This window comes from Vicugna pacos, chromosome 1 (assembly GCF_048564905.1).
Source record: "Vicugna pacos chromosome 1, VicPac4, whole genome shotgun sequence".
Classification (NCBI taxonomy): domain Eukaryota; kingdom Metazoa; phylum Chordata; class Mammalia; order Artiodactyla; family Camelidae; genus Vicugna; species Vicugna pacos.
Genome location: NC_132987.1, coordinates 85,097,205 through 85,112,702, shown reverse-complemented (window position 1 = coordinate 85,112,702; position 15,498 = coordinate 85,097,205). Strand labels below are relative to the sequence as shown.

The 15,498-nt window shown below is 39.1% G+C and overlaps 1 protein-coding gene across 1 annotated transcript in view; it reads right to left on the bottom strand.

Annotated features, from left to right (window-relative positions):
* The window catches only part of GABRR3 (gamma-aminobutyric acid type A receptor subunit rho3), a 48,769-nt gene that overhangs the window by 10,032 nt on the left and 23,239 nt on the right, over positions 1 to 15,498 (bottom strand). Inside the window, exons 5-7 of the mRNA XM_072970341.1 lie at positions 15,278 to 15,360; positions 14,101 to 14,241; positions 7,603 to 7,755 (exon numbers count right to left, since the gene is read on the bottom strand). Of these exons, the coding sequence (XP_072826442.1) occupies positions 7,603 to 7,755; positions 14,101 to 14,241; positions 15,278 to 15,360 (377 nt within the window). The remainder of the gene's footprint in view (positions 1 to 7,602; positions 7,756 to 14,100; positions 14,242 to 15,277; positions 15,361 to 15,498) is intronic.

Genomic DNA, 15,498 nt, shown 5'->3' with positions numbered 1-15,498 from the left:
TCCTAGTAGGCTTAGGCAGAAAGGAAATATCAAGTGATGTGAGGGAGAGGAAGATGGGCTGGATATTCCAACACTGCTCAATGGTCAGAGAGTAACAACCATTATCCCACTGCAGTGGTGCCAGGGTCCACTGCACCGAGGTTCTGGTAACCTCTGTAATGGTAAAATGAACACCACCGGAATGCTTACTTTCCCAGGTATATGGCATATCTTCTGTCGGACATTTTCCTTTATGAGGACTGCCTGAACACTTTAGTTGCCTTTCTCTGCCATGTCTATGTCCTGATAAATGACCCCGTTACTTCATATGTTTTACTTGAATGCCATACCCCATGCAGAGTGGCCAAACAGGAATGATGGAGGCAAGGAAAGAAGGAGGGAGACAGAAGGGAGAACCTCCAAGAGGGTTAAAACATCCTTGAACAGCTAATAGCCTCTCTCTCTCTCTCCATACCAAATTGAATGGAAACATAGAATAGTATTTTTAGCCCATTCTAAGTTGGGATGGCTGTATCTCTTATGAGAATTGCCTAATCACAGTTGATACCTCAGATTGTTCTTTATCTGAGACATGACACATGTGGAAGGGTCTTAACCAGTAAGTGATTCATCTTCAATCAGAAAATGAACCCAAATGTGGGTTTTAATAAGCAATGAATTTTCATTTGTTTTCAGTTAGTAACTGAAGTACAGTTACTAAAAACATGATGGGCTGAATACTGGCAATTTAACAACTATGTATCGAGCACAAAATCTGTGCAGGGCACTGTGCCCATCACTGCAGGAACAAAAAAGATGGAAATAATGATGCTCATCCTTAAGGAACTCATACTTCAATAGAGGAGACAAGATAAGCTACCAACCCAGCCCATAGCTACACACAAAATTGAGGAAGTAGGTACCTTAGGAGAGATACAAAGTGCTCTGTGGTTCAAAGATGGGAAAGATCATATCTGCCTGGAACCATCAGTAAAGGCTCCTGGCCATTCAGAGATGGCAGGACTTTGACAGAGAAAGACAGGCAGGGAGGACAACGCTAGGCAGAGCAAGAGCCAGGACAAATGTATGGAGGTGAGATAAGCACAGGTAAGAGGGCCTGCCTGACAACACTGAGTATTCAGATTGACTGAAGCCCAAGCCAGGTATGCTGGGGCAGGGGTGTGGTTGAAGACTTAGCCAATAAAAATACAGAACACTCAGGTATATTAGAATTTCAGACAAACAATGAAGAATGTTTTAGTATCAGTATGTCCCATGCAATATTTGGGATATGCTCATGCTGAAATATTTTTTGGTGCTTATCTAAAAATACAAATGTAACTGGGTGTCCCATATTTTATCTGGCAACCCTCAAGGGACACCTTGGATTCCAAGTTGAGTGTATTTACACGATGACATCTGAGATGAGTGTATTGTGACTGTATTTGTGTTTAAGAGACATCACTCTGGCAGTAGGATTGAACTGGGGCAAGAACAGGAGGTGAAATAAGCAATTATAAGTCCTGTGTAATCTGTGCAAAATCAGTAAGAGATGCCCCTTCCTCCAGAGGATGTCACCTCAAACCACGTTCCATGGAGCTTAAGCTGGATTTCTGCTCCCTACTCCCCAGTGGGACAGATGTCACAAAACCTAGCAGATAGTGATCTATTGGGACAATCCAGGGAAGAGTTAACAAGGCTCGCAGCACTGGTCAAGGCAGGAGGAAGGGAAAAGAAAGGGTAAGCATATCTGGAGACTTCTTACAGAGAAGGCTGACTCTGAAGAATCAGATACCTTACAACCATGGTTCTCAAAGTATGGTCTGCGGGTCCTTTGGGGACTCCAAGACATTTTCAGAGGTTCTGTATAGTAGAAACAAGTTTGATAAGAGTACTAAGACATCATTTACCCTTTCCACTGTGTTGACATTTGTACTGGTGGGACAAAAGCAATGCTGGGGAAAACTGCTGTTGCTTTAGCAGGAACCAAGGCAGCAGCATCCAACCCAGCTGGTAGGCACTGCATTCTTCAGCCCCCAGCATCACAATTTAAAAAATCAGTAAAAATTGTTAATTTTATTAAATTACAGGCCTGAGGATATGCCTTTGAAACATTCTAGTTGAGGAAATAAGAAGTATATATAAAATACTTCTGCATAGAAAGGTACAAGGGCTGCCTTGGGGGAAAGGGCTCAGGTAATTGAGTTGTGAGCTGGACACTAGGCATTTTTTTAAATGAAAAACTACTTTTACTCAAAAGAACAACTGACAGACAAATGATGGTTGTACAGATCTGAGTATCTGACAGATACTTCCCTCAAACTGAGTAGTCAGCCTATCACTTGAAGTAAAACAACTAATGGCATTTGTTGCCAAATGATAAACTTTGAGCTTTCAAGCCAAAATTAGAAGGATGTTAAACTTGGACCCATCACCATGAGTTTGAGAGCTTCCTACAACTCAAAAACTTTTGGGTAAGATTTTTTTTTCTTTAACATTTTTTATTGATTTATAATCATTTTACAATGTTGTGTCAAATTCCAGTGTTCAGCACAATTTTTCAGTCATTCATGGACATATACACACTCATTGTCACATTTTTTTCTCTGATTTATCATAACATTTTGTGCATATTTCCCTGTGCTATACAGTGTAATCTTGTTTATCTATTCTACAATTTTGAAATCCCAGTCTATCCCTTCCCACCCTCTACCCTCCTGGTAACCACAAGTCTGTATTCTCTGTCCATGAGTCTTTAGATTCCACATATGAGTGATCTCATATGGTATTTTTCTTTCTCTTTCTGGCTTACTTCACTTAGAATGACATTCTCTAGGAGCATCCATGTTGCTGCAAATGGCGTTATGTTGTCGGTTTTTATGGCTGAGTAGTATTCCATTGTATAAATATACATCTTCTTTATCCAGTCACCTGTTGATGGACATTTAGGCTGTTTCCATGTTTTGGCTATTGTAAATAGTGCTGCTATGAACATTGGAGTGCAGGTGTCATCCTGAAGTAGATTTCCTTCTGGATATAAGCCCAGGAGTGGGATTCCTGGGTCATATGGTAAGTCTATTCCTAGTCTTTTGAGGAATCTCCACACTGTTTTCCATAGTGGCTGCACCAAACTGCATTCCCACCAGCAGTGTAGGAGGGTTCCCCTTTCTCCACAGCCTCTCCAGCATTTGTCATTTTTGGATTTTTGAATGACGGCCATTCTGACTGGTGTGAGGTGATACCTCATTGTAGTTTTGATTTGCATTTCTCTGATAATTAGTGATATTGAGCATTTTTTTCATGTGCTTTTTGATCATTTGTATGTCTTCCTTGGAGAATTGCTTGTTTAGGTCTTCTGCCCATTTTTGGATTGGGTTGTTTATTTTTTTCTTATTGAGTCGTATGAGCTGCTTATATATTTTGGAGATCAAGCCTTTGTCGGTTTCACTTGCAAAAATTTTCTCCCATTCCGTAGGTTTTCTTCTTGTTTTATTTCTGGTTTCCTTTGCTCTGCAGAAGCTTGTAAGTTTCACTAGGTCCCATTTGTTTATTCTTGCTTTTATTTCTTCTAGGAGAAAATTTTTGAAATGTATGTCAGATAATGTTTTGCCTATGTTTTCCTCTAGGAGGTTTATTGTATCTTGTCTTATGTTTAAGTCTTTAATCCATTTTGAGTTGATTTTTGTATATGGTGTAAGGGTGTGTTCTAGCTTCATTGTTTTACATGCTGCTGTCCAGTTTTCCCAACACCATTTGCTGAAGAGACTGTCTTTATTCCATTGTATATTCTTGCCTCCTTTGTCGAAGATGAGTTGACCAAAGCTTTGTGGGTTCATTTCTGGGCTCTCTATTCTGTTCCATTGGTCCATATGTCTGTTTTGGTACCAATACCATGCTGTCTTGATGACTGTAGCCCTATAGTATTGTCTGAAGTCTGGGAGAGTTATTCCTCCAGCCTCTTTCTTTCTCTTCAGTAATGCTTTAGCAATTCTAGGTCTTTGATGGTTCCATATAAATTTTATTATGATTTGTTCTAGTTCTGTGAAATATGTCCTGGGTAATTGGATAGGGATTGCATGAAATCTGTAGATTGCCTTGGGCAGTGTGACTATTTTAACAATATTGATTCTTCCAATCCAAGAGCATGGAATATCTTTCCATTTTTTAAAGTCTTTAATTTCCTTCATCAGTGGTTTATAGTTTTCTATGTATAATTCTTTCACCTCCTTGGTTAGATTTATTCCCAGATATTTTATTACTTTGGGTGCTATTTTAAAGGGGATTGTTTCTTTACTTTCTATTTCTGTTGATTTATCGTTAGTGTAAAGAAATGCAACTGATTTTTGAACATTAATTTTGTAACCTGCTACCTTGCTGAATTCTTCAATCAGCTCTAGTAGCTTTTGTGTGGACCTTTTAGGGTTTTCTATATATAGTAACATGTCGTCAGCATATAATGACACTTTTACCTCTTCTTTTCCAATTTGGATCCCTTTTATTCCTTTCTCTTGCCTGATTGCTGTGGCTAGGACTTCCAGGACTATGTTGAATAGGAGTGGTGATAGTGGGCATCCTTGTCTTGTCCCAGATTTCTTTTGGGTAAGATTAGCTGTGGTATTAACGAATGTGATTTTTTGGTACATGTAAGGAATGATGTGAACATTGGGAAGATTCGTGCAACCTAGGACACTGATATTTTTCAAATGACCAATGCATGCATCAGAAGATCTAGTCAAAGTGCAAGATAGAAAAATCGATTTTAATTTAACAGAGTAGAAAACATCCATTGATATAGCTTCAGATTCCACATTGCAGCTAACCTTAAAGAAAGTGTTGCTTGCTGAACTTTGGTCTAATGCCAAGGAAGACTACGCACAATTATCTGAAAACATTATGAAAATATGACTCTTTTCTCCAACTATGTATTTGAGTGAGGCCAGATCTCTTTCTATATGCCTAGCACAACAAGTTGAATGAAGAAGCAGAGGTAAGAATCCCGCTGTCCTCCATAAAGGCAGACAATAAAGGTCTGTGAAAATGTAAAGCAATGCCACTCTTCTCATGGAAAATGTTTTGTTTTAGAAAAACAGTTTTCATTCAGTATGTTATTATGGTAACTTGTAATGAGTTTATTATCACTATATTTAAGTGAATTGCTACATACTTCTAAAAATTCTGTTTTAATATCCAACATGGGTAATAATGACAGATACAACTGACAAAAACAAAAGCTCTCTGGGGTCCTTAATAATTTTTAATGTGTAAATAGATCCTAAAACCAGAGTTTGAGAACCACTGCCAAAGACCAAGAGAGAAATTGAAGGTTCAAACATGACAGGCTCAATGAATTGGTGACCCTTAATAGAAGGGCTGAAGTCAGGAGAGTAAGTGGGAGTCAGGTGTGTGTGGGAGGAGAGTGGTTGCTCAGTTTTGACCGTGCTGAGTGCCTGTCCACCTGAAGGTGAAGTCCAGCAGGCAGCAGTGCCTACCTCTCTGGAACCTGAGAGAAAGACGTGAGATAAGGACATAAACTGGGGATTTCTTTTCATAGGGACAGACATTGGAAGCAGGGGCCGTGGTCTACTGGATGAAAGAACCAAAAGTGAGCAAAACCTTGGGAAGGAGTGACTTAAGGAGTGGAAGGAAGAAGTAAAAAATGAGAAATGGAAGAAAAGTCCAAGGGAAGAGAAAAACAAGACCAGTGCAGAGTAATGAAAATGAATGTATTTTTTGTTGGTTGGTTTTATCCAACACTACGGCATAGACGTCAGCCTGGCCCGTGGACACAAATGCGCCCATTTAATTCCCATGGTGACCTTCAGGAAGGGAGTGTGAATAATCTCATTTTGCAGATGAGGAAGCTGAGGCTGGGCTCTGGACCACTACATTTGGTTCTGAATTTGGAGAGGATGCTTAATAGTGTAAAGTACTTTGGAGAAAGTGAAGTAGGGGAAGAGCTGAGAAGACAGCTTGCTGAGGGACCTTCCAGAGAGCTGTGTAACACCGCATTTGGGAAGAGCGAGCAAAACAGAGCAAAGCATCTTTGAAAGAATGTGAGGGCAGTAGGGAGCAAAAGCCTGAGAAGATAGCAGTGTTCTAGGAATACTGAAATTCTCTTACTAAAAAACAAACAAACAAAAAAGGACAGGGACACATCTGATTCCACTTCTGATTTGTATATTCTTTTACATAAATCTGCATAGTGGTTCCCTATGCATCAGATGTAGGCATCAGATGTAGCTGCAGGAAGCACAGAATTCCAGGGGTGTCTTAAATGCATTTTAATGTTCTCCATTCACCCCAACCTGCCCTGGAACCAGCTTTTATTGCTTTAATTTTCAAAGTGTAAGAACTGAGCGTTCAGTTTTTGGGATCCCATTGAAAAATCTTGTTCATAAACCTTTAGAGACTGAATGCCTTTCTCATCTGCCTCGAGGGCTGGAAATGGGCCTTTGGTGTCCTCTTTGGGTCTACTCTGCCCTCTTGCTGAATGTCCTCAGGTCAGAACCAGGCTGCTCTGATGTGAAGGAACAGCCACAATAATTTAATTACTCATTCAGCTGGTATTTTTCCCCCTGAAGACATTCAAGCCTCAAATTCTTGTAGATTGAAGCTTTTAACAGGGGAAAGATGTGAACAAATTATTAATATTAATGACAATTTAGGTCTTTCAAATCATCTTTTGAAGTATGCATATAATTTGTGAGCATTAACTTAGAAATCACCCTTTCTGGACTGAATTGTGTGATAATTACAATGATTGTGAACCACTTTTAACAATCTTTGCTCTAGACAGAGCATTACAGGTGAAAGAAGAAAATCAGCCCAGATGAGAGAGTTCTGCAGTTTTACCCTGAACCAGCCAAGAAAGCAGATGGGATAGACTCCTGGGTTCTCATGAAGTAACATGTTATCTAAGTGCTTAGCTTGGCACCTCCACTTTGTTGGGTCTCAGTAACTGCTAAGTGGGTCTGAAATGGTTCCATAAATCTGTATGTGTGACAGTGGCACATAACACTCTAGACAGGGTAGATAATCACACCTGTGTGGCAACTTCAATGAGGCTGGCAACATCCTGCCACCTAAAATCTCTCGCCAACTGAATTGACACCATGCCTAAAAGTTCACTGTGGTTGATTTGGATTTTGGCATTTTGGTTAAGCCCTAATTTCTGCTTAGCATTCATGTTTCCGAATTTAAGCATTCCCCTTCTCCAAAAAGAAATTTATTAAGGTACCAATAGTATAGTGTAAATTAGTTTGAATGGAACCCTTCTATGATGTAAATGTTGGTCAGGCAAAGCGAAAAGAAACTGGGCAAGGGGCGGGGGCTTTTCCTGAAAAGGAGAAGAGAGACATCTGTGCTTCACCACTGCACCCTCTCCTTACTGTCACCCGGCTTTGGCCGCTTGGTGCAGCTTCATACCTACGTCTGGGTTCCCAGGGAAAGAGGCCAGCCGCACTTCGCTCCTGAAGTTCTCAGCCAAATACTGTGACCTCAGTAATCTGTAACCAACCCTACTAAACTACCACTCTCGTTCCCTCTCCACTTATCACCCTTTTTATTTACAGCCCTCGACATTTCTCCTATATTAATATTTCACAAAGATGTGGAAAGACTTACCCAAGGAAACTCTTGCAGGAACAGCTCTTCGGTCAATCCAAAATGAGACCCATGAAAGCATGACCATCAGCATAGCTGGGAAATACGTTTGCAGCACAAAGAAGAAAATATGCCTCCTTAGCACAAAGTTGATGAAAAGCCTGTTGTACCAACCTATGAGAAAAAGCCGAAGTTTTCATCAGAACGGGCTTCCTTGTGGCAACCCCACGCTTAGTGAAATGACCTGCTTCTGCAGTCTCCAAGCTCTTAGGAAACGTGGAACTTAATGCTGTCACCCTAGTTTACCTGCACTGCATCCAATGTTTGTTGAGCTACCTGAACTGCAGTCTGTTTAACTATCTGACTCAAATATTCTCCCTTAAATTTCATACCTGCTGTTTGGGGATGAACAGTAATTTTATTTTGTGGGATGGCCTTTAAAGACCTTTTGCCAAACTATATTGTGTTTGCAATGTTTCTGCTGGTGAAAAAGTCTTCAATACGTGACTAATGACTGACCACAAGAGGCAATAAACCATTTACTCGCTGTAACAAATGAAAGGAAACATTTTATCTGAAGGAAGAGATTCACAGTAGCTACTAGGTCACTGGATTCCAAGTTAGGATCCAGACAGCTAAGCATTCAAAGAGGGACTGGGGGAGGGAGTATCTGTGACCTATTTTTATTATTTCAAAGTTTTATGGGTACCATTAATTTATCTATGACAAATCTGCCAAAAAGTAGCCAAATGATAATGTTTCTTTGTTTCTGTTGGAATTATATGAACTCATACTGGTACTACTGACTGATTAGCGCTGATCAAGAACACCAATTGTGGTCATATCTACACACATACTTTGTTCAGGTTTCCCTTTTCACATTGGCTGCAAGGAAGCCTACAGGCCAAAATTTTGGACTATCTATAGGACTTCTCTGAGTGCTCTTCTCTAATGACCAAACATCGGATTTCATACAATAACTTACCCTTGTTCTACATTTTACTCTCTCACACATTTTTAATTCATATAATGTTGCTTTATTTCACAATTACTGTGATGCCAATTTTATTAAATCTCTTCTCAAATAAGACAGTGAATAATAAAATACATAAAAATGAAAATATGCTTACATTAATAAGTGGTGGTTATTTTTTCTATGATAAATGCTGTTCACTTTGAGACAAAATTATTCAAAACACGGGGATTACAGGTTAAAAATAGTAACACTAAATCACAGGTGTTGCAAAGCTGGAAAACCCTTCTACTTCCTCAGCAGTAATTTCTTATGTAACCCAAGATGGCAAACCTATTAGATCAGGTAAATATTTAGGTACTCAGTCTAAGATACACACCTATCCAATCCCCCACGAACTGGCAGGCTGCACTCCTAGTACTCTATTCTTAATTAAGTGCTGACCACCCTTCTCTTTCCTGCTTGTTCTGAGGTCCTCTCAGCATCAGTTGATATGTTTCAGGAATACCCAACAATTTCATTACAAGGGTAATGTAATAAAGGATACACTACATACTACATTCTAAAGTAAAATATACATTCTGTTTTTAAGCTGCCCATTGTCTTGTATTACCTATGTTACAGCCCACTTCATTATAGTTCGCAATTGAGAATTTTGAATATGGTTGTAGAGTGGAATAATAGCATCTCTCATGTTATAGCTTCATATAATTATTGTGAGATTAAAAGAAATGAGGAAAAGCTGTGAAAGTACTTCATAAAGAAAGACACGTTAATGTATATGGTTTTAAGTCTTGAAATAAATTTAGGTAATGAAGTCTTTTCTTTACTCATAATTTTCTGAATTTTTTTTTTCTGCACTCAAGCAGGAGAAATGCTGCTCTGTCTTGCAGTTCTTCTGGGAAAGGGAGACTAGGGACAGTTTGTTGCTGAAGCTGTAGCCAGGAAGAGTTCCCTTTACTCATCAGGAAAAGCAGTGCTGCTTTGGAAAGAGAAGGAGCCCTCATTCTGGGTAGTGTCATAAATACAAAGTCTGACTCCATTTTTGGTATTTGACTGCTGCTTGCTCTCTAGCCCCACGTCCCCTTCTGCCCCACACCTGGGCAAGCTAGTAAGAAAGCCCCGTGCTCCCTCTTTTGGCACCAGCAGTGGAAGATCAAACTGTGCAAACACGGCTCTGTGCAAGGGGGCCCTCACCCCAGCCCCACTGTCTAACCACCGCAAAACCCAAGCCAGGCTCCCCTCCCTGTCCTCTCAAGCCATTTTCAGACCTGCTTGGGAGCTGCCCTGCTTTCTCTAGAAAACCTCACTTATTAAGTAACAAATCTCTTTATACCTTTCAGTACGTGTGTGGTATCAGGAATTTAGACATCTGAACTCAACTGTGGGTGGAAGTGTCCATCCACCTCCATCAGGTTGCCACACTATAGAAAGAAGGGGAGTTTATGAAAGAAAGCGAAAGGGCAGGAGAGTGAGCAGCAGGAAGTGGAAGAGACAGGCAGTAACTGGGGAGACAGTCCAACACAAGGTTCAAGAAGGTTTTCATACCTGGAGACTGTCACCTTCAATGGCCTGTTGATGCTATGGCCTCAATTTGTGTTGAAAGGATAAGGATGATTATGTTGATAAAAAGGGTGATAATGACAGCTACTAGCTAGTATTTTTTGAGTATAGCAGGCAGTATTCTAAGTTATTGGAATTTATTAAATTATGTATCCTCACAACCCTACGAAGGGTGATAATGACAGCTACTAGCTAGTATTTTTTGAGTATAGCAGGCAGTATTCTAAGTTATTGGAATTTATTAAATTATGTATCCTCACAACCCTACGAGGTAGAAACTAACTTAAAGGTGAGGAAATTGAGGCTTAGAGAGATTAAGCAACTTGTCCAAGGTCACATTTGTAATAAGTGGAGGAGTCAGGATTTGAACTCAGGCAGTCCCTTTCCAGAACTTGTACTTTCAGCCACCACATTAAGCTGCAATAAACAGTAATTGTTCAATGCATCTCACAGGGGCAGGAGTCATTTCTTTCTCCTGCTAAATTAACAGTGCATGCTTTTGAGGGGCTCTGAAAGGGATGAGGGGCAGAAGCCCTCACCTGCTTGTTAATATTGACAGAGAGTGGTGAAGGCAATGACACGGGAAAAAGTGAGTACATGATGGCTCAGCTATCAAATGCAAACTAAAGGTCTACAACTATAACTATACTTTTGCTTCTTGTAACCAAAGCCACAAATACAGCTTTTTTTTTCCTGTATCACTGATTTGGGAATGGTGGTGATGGTAGTTGTTTTAGTGATAGAAATGAAGACAAAATATAAAATATTTTTGATAAAATGAATGTTTAATCTGAGAAAAATACTTGAATTTGGCTCTGTGTAGACTGGTAATTTATGGAAAATGTGAGGTGGAACTATCACTAACTAAAATCAATTTATAAATGTTGATCTGAGACCTCAGAAATGGTTGAATGAACTGAGATATCATTATTGACTTGATATTTGAATAGAACTTCCAACATACTTTATTTTTTTAAGTCTTAGGGTCTATTTTAATCTTTCTCATTAAAAAGTATGTCTATTTTAACAAATTAAAAAATAGAGAAGTGTTGAAATAAAATTGAAAATCTTCCTAATATTTATACTTACTTCTCAAAGGTATCTATCATTAATCTTTCTAAACATTAAAAAACTATATATATATATATATTTACAAATAGCAAATATGGGATTATATATATATATATTTTGTTACTTGTTTTTTTAATTTTAATTTATTATGTAAACCATGTATATTTGAACCTAATTTTTTTTTCAGTTTTCTTCAAAAATCAAAATGCTATTTCTTAAAAATGCAACTACATTGGAGTGATAAGAATTTTTACTACATTTTAAAACGACTAAAAGCATCTTTCTGAGCAGTAAGTTTTTCAATGCAAGTATTAATTTGACCTTAGGCAGACTCTAAAACATGACCAGAAGGAGATAAAAATCAATTAGTGTCAGAACTGCTTGGTAGGGCTAAAAAAATCTGACAAACACAAATCAAGAGACAGTGGAGCCAGTAGAATGATACGTGGGTGAAATTAGAATTTAGAAGTGAAATTTAACTGCTTTTTAAGAGACCGTCTGCATGTATGCTAATGGATACTTAGGCTTCAAGATCTGAGGAAATTGCCATTGTTATTATATGTGTTATATGTATTCTGTGCAGGAAACAATACTCTTGAATTTCTATGCTTCATATATATCACATTTTAATAGCTTCAAATATTGCAAAGTTTATTCACAACTTACCATGTGCCAAAGTTATTTCATCATAGCAGTAGTAAAACAAAAAAGGCTAAATGATACTTCAATGTGCATCATTGTTCACTGCATTACTTTGTTTAAATATTAATTTACTTTAGAACTAAGGGCATTAAAAATCCTGATTAAAAAAACATACCTATATTTACTTATATAGAGAAAGACAAAGAGAGAAAAGAAGAAAAAGAAGTAGAAAATATATCAAAATAATAACATAGTTTATATCCATGAGGTGGGATTATAAAAGCTTTTTCTTTAAACTTTTCTGAATTCTTTCCAAATTATCTACCATTCATTCATTCATTCATTCATTCATTTAACAATTAGCTATTGAGTGTCTACTGTGTGCCAGGGACAGATCAATGATCAAAATGAATATGTCACTTATATAATCAGAAAAGGCAGGAGGAAGCATTATCACAATTAATAGCATCACCTGCTAAATCCGAAGCAATGTAGACAAACAACGGAGTGAGATACAACATTTCTTCTGGACCTAAATAGCGACATAGCTATTGGTCCTAGAAAGTCCTTTAGCTTCTGTGTGATGTAAATTTTGATTTCTCTCTTAATGGCACAGGCTTTTGGTAACAAGAGAGTCCAAGGACAGAGTGGTGCACTCAGCGGCAGCGGTGGCACGCTTTCTGGCCTCAGCAGGGCTTCAGGAATGTACAATGGTGTTTTATACGGGTTCTGTCTGAAATGACCGAGAATGCTACCAACCAGGGAAGACAAGGCCCCTTGTAACTTGAATCCATAGGGATCCAGAACAATTTTTTAAAGTGCCTTGGATAAATGTTGTCACAGCACAAATATATCTGTCATGGAAAGGAGTATATCATTCAGGCCCAGTTTTGAATAGGTTTTCTATTTTGAGCAGTGACACACTTTACTGATTGATCAATCCAGCTGCTGTTTATTGAGCACCAATCACAGCCCAGGCACTTTCCAGGTGCTGGGGAAGAAATGGTGAACGAGGCAGACAGATCCCTGCAGCCTCTCTAGCTGGCCCTCAGACAATAAAGCAATCACACAGAGACGTATTTCAGGAAGGGGTAAGTGCTGTGAAGACAGACACAAATTGGGGGTGGTGAGGAGGGAAGACTCTTCTAGACAGGATGGCTAGGAAAGCGTTCATGGAGGAGATGATATTTGAACAAAGTCCTGAGCGAAAAAGGAGGAAGGAAGCTGGTCATAAAAAGATGGCAGAAAAGCATTCCAAGCAGAGAGAGGAAAGGGCTAAAACAGAAGCCCTGTAGATGGAATGAGATGGGTGTGCTTGAAGGCAAACAAGAGGCCAGAGTGGGGTGAGCAGGTATGGTGGAGGGGCCAGGAGTGGCCGGTGAGGTCAGATCGACCTTAGGTGAAGCCAAATCATGTAGGGACTTGTAGGCCATGGTGAGCTTAAATTCTTCCATAGGTTTGATGGAAAAACACTGGAGGGTTTTGAGCAGGAAAAAACTCATGCTCTTTATGTTCTCAAAAGAATACCCTGTCTGCTGTATAATGAGTAGCCTGCAGGGGCTGAATAGAAGCAAGATGTCTAGTTAGAGGTGGTTACATGAGGAAGACAGAAATGTGATCAGATGGTTGGTCCTTGACTTTGGATGACTTAATTTAGGATTTTTCGACTTAATCATGATGTGAAAGCAATACACGTTCAGTAGAAACTATACTTCCAATTTTGAATTTTGATCTTTCCCTGGGCTAGCGATATGCTGTTTCATGACACTGGGCACAGACAGTGAGCCACGGCTCCCAGTCAGCCCCACGATAGTGAAGGTGAACAACCGATATGCTTACAACCATTCTGCACCCAGACAACCATTCTGTTTTCCACTTTAAGTACAGCATTCAACAAATTACAGGAAAAAGTTAACATTTTATGATAAAATAGGCTTTGTGTTAGTTGATTTTGCCCAACTGCAGGCTAATGTTAAGTGTTGTGGGCATGTTTAAGGTAGGCTATGCTAAGCTATGATGTTCTGGAAGTTAGCTGTAGTAAATGTATTTTCAACTTACAGTATTTTCAACTTAGGATGGGTTTATTAGGAGGTAACCCCATTGTAAGCTGAGGAAGATCTGTCTTGGAAAATGGAGATGGCTGCCTGTAAATGAAGGATGATGTTATTGGCCAAATGGGATCCTTGTTGGACTTAAGTCTTTCCACGTGTGCTTTGCAAATGATAGATGCTCAATAAATGCTGATGAATTGTCCACATAAAATACTGTACCTGTACTGCTATAGAAAGCAAATCCACTGGATGCACTGAACTCCTCGATGAAGAACTGAGAAAGGGAGATGTGTTCATCAGTATTTAGGGACTTGTTTCCGTGTTTCCAGTACAGCATTAGATCCTCCTCATTGTAGGCATCTAAGACAGGACAATAGCATTCTTGTAATTAGAATAGGATCTTGTAAGTTAGTTCCCTGAGGTCTACGACCCATGTTTTATATACTTCTGTATCCCCAGGGACATGTATACAATGTCACATATATATCAGGTGCCAAATATGTTTGCCAACAGACTGATGAAACTCACACCTTCAAAAAGGAAAAAAAAAAAACCCTTCAAAAATTAGACTCTGACTCCTGACATAGTGTGGAGACTTTTCTTGTGCCCACATGATGCATTAAAACTCTCCAAAGAGCTGCTCCCATGTCTGTGTGCACTGAGCGACGTCATAGCATCACCTCTCAGGCACAGGCCTGACGCCAAGTCTTTAGACTCCTTCAGTTCTATAGCTCTCTTGGATGAAATTCCAAAGTGAGTCGAGCTTGTAAAGAATATTTTTTTTCTAAAATCGATAGTGTTATATAAAGTTTATAATGGATTTGGGGAAAGGTGTCTATGTAGGAGACATTCATTGAGATTCCCAGCATTTTACCCACATCATGAAAAACTGCAGTCAGCTTTCAAGATGTCATGTCAAAAACAGCTGGTGGGTCAAAGTTATTGACAGGGAGCTGGCTTGGTTCTTTGACAGGACTCTGATTAGGGGATCTTTGTGTAGAACTGGACTTTTCTGGAGAACCCAAGAACACTTAATGGAAGCTTGGGATTCATACGGGAACAAAAATTCCAGAGCTTTCTAAATCTGTCAGTCTATGTTAATAATGTTAGTAAGAATACACTTTTCTAGGGAGATGTCCCTTTAAAACCATTGTGGAAACCGCAGAATATGTAGTTATCAAAGCATTTTTTCCTTGAATTATCTATCTTCTCATTTGAGAGAAAATTTGCCATCATCCTTAGTAGAAAACAAACCAACCACACAGCTGTTTTGGATAAACATATTTAACTTGTATGAAGATGTTTAAATGCTTGTTAAGAGTGTGCGCATTTATACACAAGTTGTGAGGATGAGTTCCGATCATGCATACTCACTCCATCAAGGAGTAGCACTTACAGCTTTCCAGTTCAAGGGAACAATTTTGAGTGTCAAGAGGAAACCTGCTGAAATCCATAAAGCACATGGCCGAAACAGTTATCCTACAGAAAAAATGAGAGAAAGAAAACTGCAGATCATTTAACTACATGGTCAAATAAACCACGCAGCATTGAAGCTCTCCTATCGAATGCAAAATTAGCCTCTTTCATCCAAGTAACCCAAAAGGAAGCGAACACAGG